Source organism: Hypomesus nipponensis, chromosome 15 (genome assembly GCF_054491055.1).
Source record: "Hypomesus nipponensis isolate SF chromosome 15, ASM5449105v1, whole genome shotgun sequence".
NCBI lineage: Eukaryota > Metazoa > Chordata > Actinopteri > Osmeriformes > Osmeridae > Hypomesus > Hypomesus nipponensis.
This window is the reverse complement of record NC_140375.1, coordinates 7,197,027-7,214,820: the sequence shown is the minus strand read 5'-3', so window position 1 is coordinate 7,214,820 and position 17,794 is coordinate 7,197,027. Positions and strand designations below refer to the sequence as shown.

The 17,794-nt window shown below is 49.5% G+C and overlaps 1 protein-coding gene across 3 annotated transcripts in view; it reads left to right on the top strand.

The window, feature by feature from the left end:
• The window catches only part of rsrc1 (arginine/serine-rich coiled-coil 1), a 77,461-nt gene that overhangs the window by 37,576 nt on the left and 22,091 nt on the right, over nucleotides 1-17,794 (top strand). For all 3 annotated transcript variants that reach the window (XM_084674610.1, XM_084674611.1, XM_084674612.1), the window contains one exon: nucleotides 1,948-1,999. In XM_084674610.1, the coding sequence (XP_084530736.1) occupies nucleotides 1,948-1,999 (52 nt within the window). The remainder of the gene's footprint in view (nucleotides 1-1,947; nucleotides 2,000-17,794) is intronic.

Below are 17,794 nucleotides of genomic sequence, written 5' to 3'. Positions count from 1 at the left end.
CCATGTGTGTGTGCGTGTGTGTCTCCACTTCAGATGCACCCTGCACCACAGCAGCCGAGTGTGAGACCTGGGCTCTAGGGAGCTCAGACTCTGTTACTGCTTAGTGATGAACTCCAGCCCCACCGCTCACCTCTGACTGTTTAGGAGCATATGGGGGGGGGTGTCCTAGTGCTCCTTGATTGATCCTTCAGTCCGGTAATTAATGTGTTTATTTAACAGATATTACATGAGCCAGCTATCAGGAGACTGGTCTGTACTCATAACATGCATACACACACTAACACACACACACATATACACACAGACACACACACTGTGACTGACTGAATCTCTCTGGTTGTCACAGCATGCACACACGCACTGTGTGGATAGCGAGAGGTGAGGTGTGTGCACACCTGTGTGTGTGCATGTGTGAAGTTCTAAAATGCCCCAACACTGGCCTTGAGCTTTGGCCTTTGTGGTCACCGTGTGTGTGAGCGTGCTGTGCTGTCTGTGTTTGTGTGGGGTACAGTACATACAGATACATCCAGCTGTCAACCAATCACAGCCCTCTTCAACCTGATCTACTGTGTCACCTCCTACCGGGCTAAAGACTCTTCACACACACACACACACACACACACACACACACACCTAGAGACACCCATGCAGTGTAGAATATGTAGAATGGAAAGAGTGTGAGGTCTTGGTTGATGTTTCATCAAAGATGGCATGCGGGCACACACACACACACAGACACACACACAGACACACACAGACAGACACACACACACAGACACACACAGACAGACACACACACACAGACACACACAGACAGACACACACACAGACACACACAGACAGACACACACAGACAGACACACACAGACAGACACACACAGACACACACAGACAGACACACACACACAGACACACACAGACAGACACACACAGACAGACACACACAGACAGACACACAGACAGACACACACACCATCACAGGCATCGCTCCCTGACATCCTTTTGCTTTCCAGCAGGTCATTAGAGCTGGGAGCTTGCAGCAGAAAAAGTGACATTTTTACAAAGTGACAAGTTTACAGTTTGATAAATCAGATTTGCGGGTGGCGGAGGTGGCGGGATGGAGGGAGGGAGGGGAGGATGGATGGATGGATGAGTGCGTGTCGGAGCTGTCAAAGGGAACCCCTGTCTTCTAAATGATCCTCCCCAGCACCACATTCAAATCTCATCCCATTAGCATTTAATTTCTTTCTAATCCTACACACACACGCGCACACACACACACAGACACACACTTGCTACATTGTAAGCGCTCCGCGCCTCAGAGAGCAATCTAACCCAGCTCTCGTCTTTTTCCTCCTCTCCCCCCCTCCCCCACCCCCCCATCCTGCCATCATTCTTTCTTGACAATTAAGACCCTGGAATCTAATCGTTGAGATATTGGAATTACACCAAAACCCTTTTGAGGCATGTCAGAAAAAATGCCCTACCTTCCAATACAGCTGTCACAGCAAGAATAACCCCCCACCCCTCTTGTGTGTGACATACACGCACATGCACACGCGCACACACACACGTTATTGTTGTTATAGCAAGGGGAGTATCCTGAATCTTTATCTCACTTTATCTATCATCAGTCTCTGATCCTAAGACTTGTTACTGTAGCTTATTGTTCTCTCCATTCCTCTCTCTCTCTCTCTCTCTCTCTGTCTCTCTCTGTCTTTTTCTCTCTTTCACTCACACACACATTTTATCCCTATGATAGCTATTATCACATGTTTTTCTAAACTTCCAAACCGACAGCTTAATTTATAATTTTTAAGTTTTTAATGTGTCATCATGTTTAGTGACTGTAACATTAGGAAACATGTTTTAATTTAGCAGGGTGTACATGTCTGACCATTTTCTCTCTCCCATCTATCTCCCCCTTCTCTCCCCCCCTCCCCCCAGACCCCAGCAGAGCAAGCCAAGGCTCGTCTCCAGATGGTCCTCCAGGCTGCAGGTACACTCCTCTAACACTGCTCTCAGACCAGTCTCTGTCCACCATGCTGACTTAAAGAAAAGACTCTCTCTCTCTCTCTCTCTCTCTCTCTCTCTCTCTCTCTCTCTCTCTCTTTCTGTGTAATCTCTCTCTCTCTCTCTCTCCCTCTCCCCCAGTCTCTTTGTCTCCAGTGTGTGTCTGCAGTGTTGGTCCAGCAGATGTTTCAGGTCTCTTGGTAGTGTCTTGACGTAGCCACGCACACAACCTCTCCTTCTCCTCCTCCTTTTCGCCTCTTCCTTTTGCTCCTCCCCCTGCTCTCCCCTCCTCCCCCTGCTCTCCCCACCTCCTTCCATCTCCTTCTCCCCTCCCCCCATATCCTCCCCCTTCTCCCCCTTTCCCCCTCCTCACTCTCTCTTTTCAGCAGCCTTTGTCCTCTATGGACTGCTCCAGTCGGTGGAGAGCAGATCAGCGCTGGTCTAAAGCAGCTCAGCTCTTTGTGTTCTCGGCTCAGAGGGTCCATAATGAGGCCTCCCGGCCCGCCCGCCGGCCCGCTTAACGCTCGCTAGGGGCCCCGGTGTGTGTGTGTGAGTGAGGGATCGGTGTGTGTGTAATCTGAGGAGTACGTTTGTGTGTGACAGAAGGATATCTTTGTGTGTGTGTGCTTGTGTTGTCTGAGAGCTGTGTGAGAGGGAAGCAGAGGGGTGACAGAGGTGTGTGTGTGTGTATAAAAGAGCTGGACCAATCTTTTTTACGGGTCACTTCCTGCCTGGCCTAGTATATTGAGTGTCCCCCTGCTCACACACTGGCAGACACACGCTAATTCAATCAATCCAATACTGAATGGATGAAGTCTGCTCTCGCTTTTTTGGGAGGTGGGGATTAGGGTTAGGGTATTTTAGAGTGTGTGTCAGCCTGTGTATGTGTGTGTGTGTTTCAGCAGGTGTGTGTTTGTATCAAAATGTGTGTCACCTTGTGTGTGTGTGTGTGTGTGTCAGCGTGTGTGCCACCAGGACAGCTAAGCTAAGCCTTCGTGTAAACACTGATTTTCTACCATCTTTCACGGCATCCATCTAACACATGGACCTCTACACTCCCTTAATACACCTAATACCCTGGACACACACACACGCACACACACATGTTCATATACACACACACAGACACTTTCATATACACACACACATGTTCATATACACACACACACACACACACAGACACTTTCATATACACACACACACAAACACTTTCACACACATACAGTCCATGTTTTGAGCCCTCACACACACACACACCCACACACAGACTTGAACCCGTTCCATAGGATCCTCCGTGTATCTTTAGTTCTGTTGGTGTTGGGATCAGTCTTGTGTGAAGGTGTGAGTTTCCACTCAAATAATCCTTTGCTTGGCTTCTTCTCATTCCCCAAGTGTGTGCGCTTGTGTTTGTGTGTGTGTGTGTGTCTGTGTGTGTGTGAGTGTGCGAGAACACCCACCAAGCTTTCAGAGGTCAAGGGTCATCACAACTCCAGCCCACTCCCTGTTTGAAGCACTAATGCTGAAAAAACAAACGCCCCTTAAGAACTCATTAGAGCTGAACTTGGCAACAGCTTTCTGTTCTGCTGTGTTCTGCTGTGTTCTGCTGTGTTCTGTTCTGCTGTGTTCCGTTCTGCTGTGTTCTGTTCTGCTGTGTGTTCTTGTGTGTATATGTGGACATGTGTGTGTTTGAGCCAGAGCTTATCAGCATCATAGGAGCAGACAGACTCTCCTGTAGTAAAGAGAGGGTATTATCACTCAACGTCACAGTGGGGGTCCTCACCACACACACACTTACACACACACCACTTACACACACACCACATACACACACACCACATCCCCCCTCAGCATTGACGTTCTTTGTTCAGTCTTAACACTATGCTTTCTCTCTTACTGTCCTCTCCTCCACCAGCTCTGACATCATCACTATCATCATGGAGGGGGAATCCCCAGTCACCCTCTGGGGAACCCCCCCCCTGTCTCTCCCCTCCCAATGAGAACCCAACCTGTACCTTACCTGCTGAGGGAGTACTGTAGGGAGAGCCCCTGTAGGGAGAGCTGGGGGGTGAATTAACATGGTAAATACTGAGGTCAGATGCTTTGTGAATCCAGTTGACATCCAGAGAATCCTGTTGGAGAGTGTTTCAATACCATACAGTTACCTTGACCACCAGCAGTCTGTGGCTCGTCTCTCACTGGTGTCCCACGCAAAGAACAAACAACAATGTACACAAACAAACAGACCGACAAACTACCAAATACAACAGGAAAACCCCCTCCATCTGTCTCTGTCTCCGTGCCCCGCCCCTCCCAGTCCAGGGAGAATGGCGGGCGCCGGCCTGTAATTTAGGGCCTGTTCTCATTGGTCAGCAGTATTTCTGTGCCATTACCTCACTCTTCCAGTCACCAGCCGTGATTATACCCTGGGTCCGACTGCCACATGCACACACATGTACACACATGCATACACCCACACACACACACGCCTGATTAAGCTTTTACTCTGGATTTCAGTCCCTCACACATTTACACACAATCCTGGACACACACATGTACACACACACACACACACACACTTACAGAGCCCAACTCAGACACCACTCACTTAAAAGTATTACATTTCACAGCAGACAGGTTGAGTGATAACCTGATGGCTGGATAGAGGGGTGGGTGGAGAGATGGATGGAGGGATGGATGGAGAGAAGGATGGATGGAGAGAAGACTAGAAGTTCTGTTAGGGTAGTATTGTAACTGTCTGACTTTAACAGAGATTTAATGTTACATTGATTTCTTCCATTGGTTTATGACTACAATATACAGTAACCACTGTGGACTGTCTTTCTTCGCTCCCACCACCCCTGCTCTCTCTCTCTCTCTCTCTCTTACTTACTTTGTCTGTGTTGGTCTCACACACACACACACACACACACACTCAGGTGAGGAAGATAGGTGAAGATAGGTGAGGGTAAGAGGCTGGATTGGGGAGACTAAGAGTATGGGGTATTTAGGGGGTATACGGGGTACGTGGATGGGGGTATGTGGGGTATGTGGAGGGTGGATGGGGGTATGTGGGGTATGTGGATGAGGGTATGTGGAGTATGTGGAGGGTGGATGGGGGTATGTCGAGGGTGGATGGGGGTATGTGGGTTATGTGGAGGGTGGATGGGGGTATGTGGGGTATGTGGATGAGGGTATGTGGAGTATGTGGAGGGTGGATGGGGGTATGTCGAGGGTGGATGGGGGTATGTGGGTTATGTGGAGGGTGGATGGGGGTATGTGGGGTATGTGGATGAGGGTATGTGGAGTATGTGGATGGGGGTATGTCGAGGGTGGATGGGGGTTGGAGGGGCGTGTGTTTCTTCAGTTGGCAGATTTCAAACAGCATCTGGTGAGCTCTGAACATCATGAGCTCAAATCCAAACTGAATCATTCCCCCCCTCCTTCTCCTGCTCCATCTCGCTCTTTTCTCTCTCTCTTTTTTCTTCCCCTTGTTGTCGGTATTTAAAGCCACATGGTAAAGTCCCTCCCTTCCTCGCTCCCTCGCTCTGTCTTAACATGTACACATTTCCATAACAGAAAAAGAATATTTTTAATTTGCTGCTTTCCATAATTTTGCAACATATGGTATAAACGATTTTGATGCAAATGTATGTGCTAATTATTTGCAGACCAGCCTTAAATAGGCCAGCCATTGAAGACAAATGAAAGCAAATTTGCAATCACCTTAAATTTTGCTAACCATTTACTGTTAAGTAAACTTTGCTAATTACCTTGGACCGCTGGCAGACATTTGGGGCTTTTTTTTATAGAAGGAGTGGGGAGAGGGGGAGGAGGAGGAGGAGGAGGGGTAGAGAAGGGGAGGAGGAGGGGTAGGGAGGGGGGAGGAGGGGTAGAGAGGGGGAGGAGGAGGGGTAGAGAGGGGGAGGAGGAGGGGTAGAGAAGGGGAGGAGGAGGGGTAGAGAGGGGGAGGAGGAGGGGTAGAGAAGGGGAGGAGGAGGGGTAGAGAGGGGGAGGAGGAGGGGTAGAGAGGGGGAGGAGTAGGGGTAGAGAGGGGGAGGAGGAGGGGTAGAGAGGGAGGAGAAGGAGGGGTAGAGAGGGAGAGACTAGAGAATGATGGGTTAAGGGGGAGGAAAAGAGTAAAGAGAGAAAGAGGGAGTAGAGGGTTGCAGGAAGGGAGGGAGGTGGAGAGGAAGGGAGAGGGAGGGAGGATGGGTTGGAGGTGTAAAGGAGGGAAGGTAAAGGTAATGGGAAGTATGAAAGAGTGAGGGCAGACTTTTAGAGGGAGGGGGATCAGTGGTTTCAGGATCATAATGGAAGATCTGGAGACAACAGTGGACCTCCATGTGGAACACATCTAGAAGGTGTGTGGGGCTGGGCTTCTTGGGTTGGGCCGTGGAATACAAAAAAAAAGTCTAGATGGGATTTTCTGATCCAGCGTGTGGGTGTGTGTGCAGCAAGTGTGTGTTCCAAAGCTAGCTGACATGCCAAGACCATTTAACTAGCATGCCAGCTCCAGCTGGACTTGGTCAGAAGAGTCTGGATGAAGTGAACCAGTTGAACATCTTTGTGTTTAATCTGGGTCCTCTTATTCTTCTTCTTCTTGTTCTCCTGTTTGTCTGCTGTTGGAACCCTGTTGGGGTAAAAAAAAAAAAAAACTTTCGACTGCCTGTCTTTCACTCCTGATTTGTTATATAGCACAAAGACACACACACACTGGGGGACTGGGTGAGAGATCCCAAAGTAATAAACTTCTTTGTTTTAGTTTCTATTGGGCCATTCATCATGACTTTATTTAATACGAGGCTGTAATTGTGCCATCCTGGCCCTCGCTAATGTCTCCAGCCGGCTCTGTTTGCTCTGCTGATAGAAATGAATGAAATTACAGTAAACAGTGGCGTCGTCGCGTGTAATCAAGGCCTGATTAATGGATCCCCGTTTCAGCGCCGGGTCTCATTCCGCAGCACCTGATATCTCCCTCATAAACAAATTGTGTTTGTCTAAATGAAGAAATGAAATGACGCATTTGATGAGTTTATGATTGACCCTGCCTGAGCGTGTGTGTGTCTGTGTGGAGATAGAGAACACGCATGCATGTGTGTGCGTCTGTGTGTGTATCTGTGTGGACGTGTGTGTTAGGACCTTGTTGACTAATGTTCTGTCAGACACAGTGGATTTATCACCACAGCTGATTAATGGAGCCCAACAACATTTTAATAATTTTATGATTGTGGTCCCTGGCAGAGAGAGGGAGAGAGGGAGAGGGAGAGGGGGGAGGGAAAGGGAGACTGAAAGAAGGAGAAAAGGAGACGTATTGAAAGATGGAAGTAAAGAAAGAGAGAGGGATTCAGAGAGAGGGAGGGATGAAGTGGAAGAAAGTGGGAGAGAAACAAGAGAGGAAGGGATTGTTTCACCTCTTCCCAGGTAAAGTGCTTCTGATTAGATGCCGCAAAGCATAATGGGTCCCTGGTGTCAGCGTGGATACGCATCTCGTGAACATCTCACCTCATCACTGCGCTGTTTTCACGTCTGTACTGGCGACACACACACCTCGCTACACGTCTATGTAGAGAGATCCCTGCATAAACAGATGACCATGGACAGATGGAGGGATGCGATTGTGGATTAGCTCTTAGATAATGATATATACCTTAGTGTTAAAGGTGGAGAGAGAGAGTGACAGAGAGATAAACAGTGAGAAAAGAGAGCAAATGAAAACATTTTAGGGAGTGAGATGTGCATGCCACTGGACTCCAATGTGTGTGAACCCCCCCCTTCCCTCCCCACCACCCTGAGTTGGAGGGCTTGTTAGTTGGAGCTAGATTAGTGAGAGTCATTTAGCTGCAGTTAGAAACACAGGAACAAGCTATGCAGGGTTGATAAACATTTAGACACCTGTCCACTCCAATATCAGGTTCCAGAGCTCACGGCCAGATGGCCTCAATGTGCACCGCTTGTTCCTTCTAATGGACTCTTAATTTCATACAGATTTCCTGTCCCCCCCCCCCCCCCACACACACACACACACAAGCACACACACACACGTCCCTTTCTTTTCCTCTGCTCCCTCTTTCCGAGAGGTCTGGCTTGGTTCCCACGCGGTCACCTCTCCCCAGCACACGCGCCCGTACTCACTCTACACAACACAACAGCAGACGCTTTCCTCTCCTCCCCTCCTCTTCTTCCTCTCCTCCTCCTCTCCTCTTCTTCCTCTCCTCCTCTTCTCCTCTTCTTCCTCTCCTCCTGCTCTCCTCTTCTTCCTCTCCTCCTCCTCTCCTCTTCTTCCTCTCCTCCTCTTCTCCTCTTCTTCCTCTCCTCCTGCTCTCCTCTTCTTCCTCTCCTCCTGCTCTCCTCTTCTTCCTCTCCTCCTGCTCTCCTCTTCTTCCTCTCCTCCTGCTCTCCTCTTCTTCCTCTCCTCCTCTCTTCATCGTCTTTCTCTCCTTCTCTTCTCCTCATTTTCCTTCTCCCCTCCTTTTTTTCTTCTCTCCTCCTCTCCTTCTCTGCTTCTCTCCTCATTCTCATTCTGTTTTCCTCCTCCCCTCTCCCTCACTTTTCTTCTTCCTGTCTTTCTCCTGCCATTCGTCTGACTTGTCATCACTCCTTTTTTTCCTCCCTCTCTCCATCACTTATTCCTTCCCTCCCTCTTGTCATTGCTACCTCCTTCCATACTTGGATCCTCCTCTCCATCCCTCCATCCCTCCATCCCGGTCTGCTGTCTGATGGCAGCCATGACAACTAATGTTAACTCCATCTCTCTGTTCTAGAGGCTCCGCCTCCTCCTACATGTATGAATGTCACTGGTAACACACACACACAGGTCCTCATTTCATTTAAAGACTAACTCATGGTGGCACCAACACACTTTCTCTCCCTCTCTTCCTCTCTATCTCTCTCTCTCTCTCTCTCTCTCTCTCTCTCTCTCTCTCTCTCTTTCTATTTCTATCTCTATCTCTCACTCTCTATCTCTCACTCTCTATCTCTCACTCTCTATCTCTCACTCTCTATTTCTCTCTCTCTCTCCAGGGCAGTCCCAGGGAGGGGTGAAGAGAAATAAACAGTTAATTAATCCTCCATTTTCCCTAAGTTGCATATTTCTGCCTAATTAGTCAGCGCAGCAATCAGAGGCCTTGAAGTGGCGTGCTGTGGCCTGTGCCGTGTTTAAACTGCTGCCTTGCCCCTCCGCCAAGCAGAAATAAATACCCTAAATTACATTACCGCTCTTTCATCTCCTTAGAGACAGACCCAAGCTTGTGGAAGAATTAATGTTGCTTTAATTTGCCTCTTTCTTCTGCTCGTATATCTACATTCTTCAGGTACCTTACTCTCCAAGACCCCTTCTCTCTCTCTTGCTCTTTCTGCTCCACATCTGTACCACATCTGTTTGAGCGCGTGTACACGTGTGTGTGTTCAGGTTTGCTCTCTTACGTGGGCAAGTGCTGTACTCTGACTTAGAATCCATCTGAATTTTGGCCTACGTAGTGGAAAAGGAGAAAGAGATGGAGAGGAAAAGAGATAGATCGAGGAAAGAAAGAAAAGAGAGACAAACAAAAGAAATGGGGATGTTGTGTGTGTGTGTGAGGCAGGGGGGGGGGGGTTGTTAGGAGGTTTCAGTTAAGCAGTCATCAGACTAAGCTGAAAGAAGGAACAGGTGTTGTGATAGTGAGTTGGATGGTGACCAGGACATAAGGTTTGACGATAGAGTTCCAGTCCTTGTTATATTGTTATCCTGTCTGCTCTCTCGTTCTCCTCACTCACTCACACACACACACACACACACACACACACACACCCAGAGAGAGACAAGGGGATGAGCATCAATGATAAAAATTATAATCCCTACACACATACACACACATTAAACCCAGTGGATTACAGCTATGGGAATTACAGCAGGGATTTCTGTTGGGCTCTCTCTCCTCCTCTCCTCTCCTCTTCTCTCTGTCCTCGCTTGTCAACATCTCCACTTGGCCCAGGCGTGCAGCTCCAGCTCTTTGATGAAGCAGTGTCAGCTATCAGCTTTGGCCAGGGACAAATGGATCTCTGGATAGAAACACAGAATGAGACAGGGAGGGAGGGAGAAAGAGGGAGTGAGAGGGCCATTCTGTAACGAGAGAATGGAGAGAAATATGTATTATTGTGAGAGTAATCTCTATCCCTCCTCCACGTCCTCCATCCCTCCCCTCCGCTACGCCATTCTGTCTTCCACAGAGGGCCTTCCTGCGTGTGTGTGTGTTTGTGTGTGTGTGTGTGTGCTAATCTGGCTCAGCGGTCCTAGCTGCTGTAGGCTGGGGATGAGAATGTGTAATCTCCTCTAGTTTAGATGATCTGATAACAGAGAGGCCTCCAAATCATCCTTACCCCCGCACTACCACCTCCTCCTTCAACATGTGACGGGGGCCAGCTCAACTACTTTATATTTTGTCCTCAATATTTTCTGTAAACCAAACATTAGCCCTGCAAATTCCCCCAGAAAAGCCCAGTTAGAACAATGCCATGGTAAGCCCACTCTCCCAGTGTGCTGTCTGCTGCGCTGGGCTGGAAAGCCAGGATTTGCTGCTAAGTAGATTTGGAGCACAATGTGTAAGCACAAGTGGAGTTGATGAAGCTAACTAACTAACTTAGTACTGGCTGCCTGTATATGGCATACATGTGTCATTCTTGGCCTAGCAGTAGTGGCTTTGAACAGAACAGTTGTTAGAGTTGTAGAACCAGGAACAATGTTTTTTTTTTTTTTTTTTTTCTGTTGTCCCCAAGCTGTGACACACACACACACACACCTGTCTGCTGCTCCAGGCAGGGTGATCTCAGGTGGTTGTGATGTGTGTGTGTGTGTCACAGCTTGGGGACCGTTAATCACCCATGAATACGTCTCCCCAGCAGAGGCCTGGTGGTCCGGGGGGCCCAGCCGGGGGGGTTAGGGGTCTCGGGGCACCAATAGCAGACCAGATGAACCAGCAGGGGCTCCTCTCTGTTATTCAAACCTGGGTTAGCTGAAAACATGCTCTAGTCCACACACACACAGAGGGAGAGACACACACACAGAGGACAGAGAGAGGTATGATGGGTACAGACCGTAAGAAGCAAGACTGTAAAACAAAGATGTTGCTGGCAGTGAATGTTAGTGCTCTTCTGCGTTGTTTATTCATAACTGTGTGTGTGTGTGTGTGTGTGCGTGTCCAGGGATGATGATCCACTCCCCCTTCGCTGGGCCCCTGTGAGAGACCGCTAAGCCACTTGATTCTCTTTGATCCAGTTTTGGGGGGGGGGCAGTTTAATTTCCCATAATGCCGCTGATCAATGTTGTCCTTCCAGCGATGATGTAATTAGTGTTTTTTTAAGCCAGTTGTGCAGCCCTGGCAGACTGCTATAGGGATCTATTATTGAGGAGCTTAAAAGCAGGATCGATACGGGCTAGCCCATCTGCAGGGGTGTGTGTGTGTGTGTGTGTGTGCGCCCCCAGGGTGGGTGTTTTGGGAGTGCCTGTGTGTGCAGGCCCTAGACACAGCAGAACAGAAACAGCCAAACCACCATCCCCCCCCCCCCCCCCCCCCCTGCGGTGCTCCACACAGCTACGAACATTAACTAAAGCAACAATTTAAGTCCCAGCCTAAACAATTAGGGCTGTGATACATTTTTCATTATATGAATATAAAGACCTTGAAATTGCTGTGCGAGTCGGTTGTTTTATGAATTAAGTTGATTAAAGGCAGGCCTTGAGCATCGTGGGATTGGAATATGGGAGTGATTAATACCGGCGTATCTCCTCTCAATCGCTCAAGTGCCATGACTTCCACATTAGAGCCAGTCAAGTCTTCTTCCTAACGTCATTACAGACGATCTAGCCAGTCAGGAGAAGCAGAACACGCTGATTGTGGCTATTAAACACAGGAGAGAGATTAACACTCTGGGAGGACACACACACACACACTCCAACACACACACTCCAACACACACACAAACTCGGAGATAACATGCGCTCAGGAGACACACACACACTTGAGACACACTCCAAATCAGACCTACCCATACACCCTCATGCACTTGCAGACACATGCACATACATGCCCAAATAGTACCCTTGTCACACTCCAAAGCAGACCTAACACAAGCAGCAGGTCACTTCAGTCCTGTCCATTAGGAAGACCGGGTTTGATCTTTAAGAGGAGGAGGATGAGTGTGTCTGTTGGTATGCAGATTGACTTACAAATCTGACTGATCTTAACTGTCATTACCTGGGCCGGGCCAATCACTGCTCTCCTCTGATTAAAGGTCAGAGGTCATTGGCTAAATACTGGTGTTATGGCAACTTAAGCTCTGCCTCTGCACTCCCAGTTTTTGTGTTTCTTTGAAATGGCTTCTCTTCTGTAATAGAGGCACACACTGAGACAGGGCCTGTGTTTAAAAGATGTCTAGGAGGTGTGTGTGTGTGTGTTTGTTTGTTTTTGTGCATAAACGTGAAGGTCAGTTTGTGTGTGTGTGTTTACTGTCAGACATTCCAGGGATCCACAAGCACTTCCTAATGCTGCTGTTGTTATTAACTTCCGTTTTACTGAGTCACAACAACAACATACTGTTGATCCTAATGCTCAACACGTTACTGTTACATAAGGATTTTTTGGGGGGTCAGGGACATCAGCCACAGGCAGACCTACAGCTGGCTGGTGTTCACAAGCTTCCCTGTTGGCTAGGGAGACTGCGGATGGGTCCAATCAGTGAGGAGTGAGCGTGTATGTAATCTAACCCTGACACACCCTGAAGATGAGCCCAGACTTGGAGAGAGACATCAGGCAGGAGGAGACCCAGGAGAGAGAGAGACAGACAGACAGACAGAGAGACAGACAGAGACAGAGAGAGCAATGGGAGACCCAGGAGAGAGAGAGACAGTGAGAGAGACAGACAGAGAGAGAGCGAGCGGGGGGAGACCCAGGAGAGAGAGACGGAAACACTGAGCGATGGGAGAGCTATAAGGGGAGGCGGAGGACGAGAGAGGTAGCTGCAGACAGGAACACGCAGAGAAAGAGAGAGGGGGAGAAGGATAAGATGCAGAAGATGTGGACAAAGAAAGAAAAAAGTGGGAGAGAAAGGAAAGGAGACGGAGATAGGGCGTGAAAAGGAGAGAAGGAAGAAGGAAGGCCGACGCTATGCGGCATGACTTGAAGGAGCTTGTACGTCTAATTGGGTTAGGAGGAACCAAGAGGTCGCAGTAATGGAGTTTTAAAGAGGAGCACGCTCCAAGAAGGATTGTGTAACACAGCGTGTGGGTGTTAACAGGATGTGCGTAGAGGGAGAGAAACAGATAAAGGGAGAGATGGAAAGAGAGAGAAAGAAAGAGAGGGGAGATATGGAGATGGAAAAGCGGATAAAGGGAGAGATGGAAAGAGAGAGAGAGAGAGGGAGGGAGAGGAGATAAGGAGAGATAGAGAAAAGGATAAAGGGAGAGATGGAAGGAGAGAGAGAGAGACACAGACGCAGTCAGAGTGGGCGGTATTGTGTTATGAGAACAAAAGGCCTAAAGTTGGTTCTCTGAGGCGTTGGTGAACACCAAGCAGCCTGCTAATTACTGACACTCATTGTGAGAGAGAAGGACGCGCAACAAAATCAGGATAAAGATTCATTTCACAGCTCGCCGTCGCAGACACAAACAGATCCAGAACATTTAAAAAAGAAAAAAAAGAGCAAATAGAAACGTGGAGCGAAAGGATCAGAGGGACGGCTGGAGCGAGGTCTATCCTCCCTCTATCCCTCCGTTCTCTCTGTCTTTCTCCTTGTCTTTCTCTGTGGCTTTGAGTGGTAGAGGGGGATGAGGAAGGATGAAGACAGTGGGAAGAAGAATGAAGAAAAGAGAGGGAGCAGAGGAGGAAGGATCGACAGAAGAGAATAGGAGGACGAGAAAGTGGAGAACAGACAGGGACTCTGTCCTGGAGCGAGAGAGAGAGAGAGAGAGAGAGAGGGGGGGAGAGGGGGAGAGAGAGAGAGGGGGAGAGAGAGAGAGAGAGAGGGAGAGAGAGGAAGAGGGGGAGGGAGGGAAGACAAAATTGACCATTCTACACACTGTCCTCTGACCTCCCTAACCCTGCGCTTCCACAACCTCTCTGCTACCCCAACCCAATCCTAACCACATTTGTCTCAGCTCAGACTACCTACCTCTCCTCTGTCAGACCCAGAACAGGTTTACGGGGATTTTGTTGCGTTTGTGCGTTTTTTGTTTTTCTAAGGGGGGGGGGGGGGTTGAGAACGTACGCCGGCGATTTGGAGATGAAAGTGTTTGTATCACCCTGCCACTGTGCTGCCCGCTCCCCCTGACAGGCCTGTCAGAGGCGGTTAGGCCCCTGCCCGCCGCGCTGTACCCACCTTGCCACGCTCAATCAGCCGAACGCACAGCCGCCGTCAAAACACAACCTGTCTGTCCTGACTGGGCCAGCTGTGGAGTCTGCCTCTGTCTCTCTCTCTCTTTGCCTTTTTCTCTCTGTCCATCTCTCTCTGTATATTTGGTCTCTTTTCTTCTCTGTCTGTCCATCTTGCTCTATCTCTACTTTTCACCTCTATCATACTCCTTCTCCCCCACTTCAATCCAGTTCTTTATTCTATAAATAATATTTGAGATAAACCCAGCCCAGTTCATTCGTTCCTCTCATCCCTCCTGCTATGCTATTGCGTAATTCTCAGTGTGAGTGAAGGAGAGGAGCCGTTGGCGCCGGTGTTCCGGGTCATTCCGGGCTCTCTGTCGGGGTTTTCATACATCACCCTGCCACAGGTCTGCTCTGTTTGATCCTAGAGACACTTGGGTGGGGGAGGATGGGGTGGGGGGAGGGGGAGGAGGAGATCGGAGCAGGGGAGAGGAGGAGATATGGGTAGGAGGAGAGGAGTGGAGGGGGGGGGGGATGGGGAGGGATACTGGCTGGAGAAGAGGGGGAGGAGGAGAGACTGAGGCACTGGCTGTAGCAGAGAGAGAGAGAGAGAGAGAGAGAGAGAGAGAGAGAGAGAGAGAGAGAGAGAGAGAGAGAGAGAGAGAGAGAGAGAGAGAGAGAGAGAGAGAGAGAGAGAGAGAGAGAGAGAGAGAGAGAGAGAGAGAGAGAGAGAGAGAGAGAGAGAGAGAGAGAGAGAGAGAGAGAGAGAGAGAGAGAGAGAGAGAGAGAGAGAGAGAGAGAGAGAGAGAGAGAGAGAGAGAGAGAGAGAGAGAGAGAGAGAGAGAGAGAGAGGCTTCCCCTGTTGGGAGAGGAAGAGGTCGAGGCCTTTCATGATAGAGGAAACCCAGGAGAGGAGAGATGTTTACCTGAGAACTAACCCTGTCTGAGTGGACTGGGGTTGAGGCTTGGGCTGAGGCTGAGGTTGTGGCCACATCTGGAGCTATGGGCTGGGGCTGGGGTTAGGGCTGGGGCTGGATTAATATAGACAGCTGAGAGAGCACTGGGCTGGACAGGTGAGAGAGTAGTGACCATGGTTAGAACTGGACAGGTGAGAGAGTAGTGACCATGGTTAGAACTGGACAGGTGAGAGAGTAGTGACCATGGTTAGAACTGGACAGGTGAGAGAGTAGTGACCATGGTTAGAACTGGACAGGTGAGAGAGTAGTGACCATGGTTAGAACTGGACAGGTGAGAGAGTAGTGACCAGGGTTAGAACTGGACAGGTGAGAGAGTAGTGACCATGGTTAGAACTGGACAGGTGAGAGAGTAGTGACCATGGTTAGAACTGGACAGGTGAGAGAGTAGTGACCAGGGTTAGAATGACGGTGCACGGCCTTGACACAGTCTCACACGTTTTCACAGTATCTTCATTATCACCAGTCTGTCCTCATAACATCTAACATTAGGAGAGTGGAATCGGTTCTCCATCCCTCCCTCTGTATCCCCCTCTCCCCCCCCTCCCTCCTTCACAGCCAGCGTTGTGTCCTGAGCAGGGTGCCGGCATGTTCATTCTACAGTCAAAGGGGCAGTTCTCACTTCATCATGCAGAAGGCTGAGAATATTCAGCACACTGCAGATGTTCATGAATAATGTCCCTGTCCAAACCTCTGGCTGGCGGGCTTGGGGGGGGGCAGAGGTGGGGGGAGGGGCAAGGTGAAAGGGGGGGGGAGGGGGCAAGAATTGAATGGGGATTGTGGGAGAGAGAGGCAGCGGAGAGGAGGGATGGAGGGAGGATAGGGAGGGGAGGGAGAGGAGGGGGGATTGGGAGGGAGAGGAGGGGAAGGTAGAGATGGGGGGAGGACAGGGAGGTAGCGCGTCCAAACCACTGGCTGCAGCTGCTGCGGGAGGGTTGGGGGAGGGGGAGAGAGGAGAGGAGGGCAGGGGGGAGGCAGATGAATTACACGTAGGGGGGATCTGACAGGCGGGCAGACGCTTTGTGATCATTCCAAAGTTCTAATAATCTCTCTCACCTTCTCTCTCTGTCTCATAATGAAAGGGAATAGGTGATAGCACCCCAGGCCATGTTCCTCTGCTAATGACTCCCCCTCAGCGCACACACACACACACACACACACACAACATTAGACACACACCGCACTGCACACACACACACACACACACACACTACAGAGCCATACACACTCCACGCAGAGCAGAGACGCTCAGGGTGAGGGCGTCTGATGGTGTCTGACAGCATGATAGGCCGTGACAGTGGTTCTGTAGCAAAACAGACGTAGCTCTAATTGATTATCAATATTTTAAGCAAAGTGATGAAAATAAGCATTAAGAGATGAGAAAAGAGAGGGAGTAGAAGCGGGAGGAGGGGGTCTGATCTGCTTCTGATCTAACCCCACTGAGAGGCTCCTCCCCCTCTCTCCCCCCCCCCCCTCTGTTTCTCCCTCTTTCTCCCCCTCTGTATCTATATTTCTCTCTCTCTCTATATATATATATATATTTTCCCTCTTGTCTCTATTTCTGATACTATCTCTCTGTCTCGTCACATTCTTTATTCTGTTCCCAGTTACTGATCTGCCCCCAGCATTGGAGCTTAGTGATGGTCTGATGTTAATCTTGTAAAAACATTGGTGGGGTTGTTCTGACCCCTGGAGTGTGGAAAGACTCTCCTCTCCTTTATGTTCTTTTCTTGTCTTTCGGCTCCCTCTGCTCTCTCTTCTAAGTGGCCGCCCTTCTCAACTGTCTAGTGTCCAACAGACTATTAACAGAGTTAGCGTTTCATGTGTGTCTGTGTGTGTGTGTGTGTGTGTGTGGGGGGGGGGGGTTCCACACTAGTCACAATAGGATCCAGCACGCTTTCAGCAGTAAAGCTGAGCTCTGTACTCAACTCTATTCTTCTCTATTGAACACTTCGGCCCTCACACACCAACACACACACACAGACCTTTGAACACCAGGCCTGCACACACTTCTCCAACTGCCACACACCATGCACAAAAACCCTCTCGCACACACACACACCTAACTCCAGCGGTGTACTAGCAAGTTCCAAGAACCAGACTCTTGTCACTGCATGAGGGGGTGGGGGGTGAGGAGAGGAGTAGAGAGGCGCGGAGACTGGGAGGAGTGGATAAGAGAGGAGAGGAGACTAAGACAGTGAGGCAAAGAGAGAGAGGAGAGATAGTGTGGGTGAGGGTTAGGGGGGTTAGGAGGGTGAGGTGTCATTGTTGCCCCAGTCCTCCTGAATATTTCACTGTATGATCTTTGCATTATGGATTGGTTCATATAGCTCTCTCCAGACCTCTCCTCTAACCTACACCTCTCTAATCTTCTCCTCTAACCTACACCTCTCCTCACTACTCCCCCTTTCCTTTCCTATTCTTCTCTCCTCCTTTCCTCCCCCTCTACTTGAACCCAGTCTC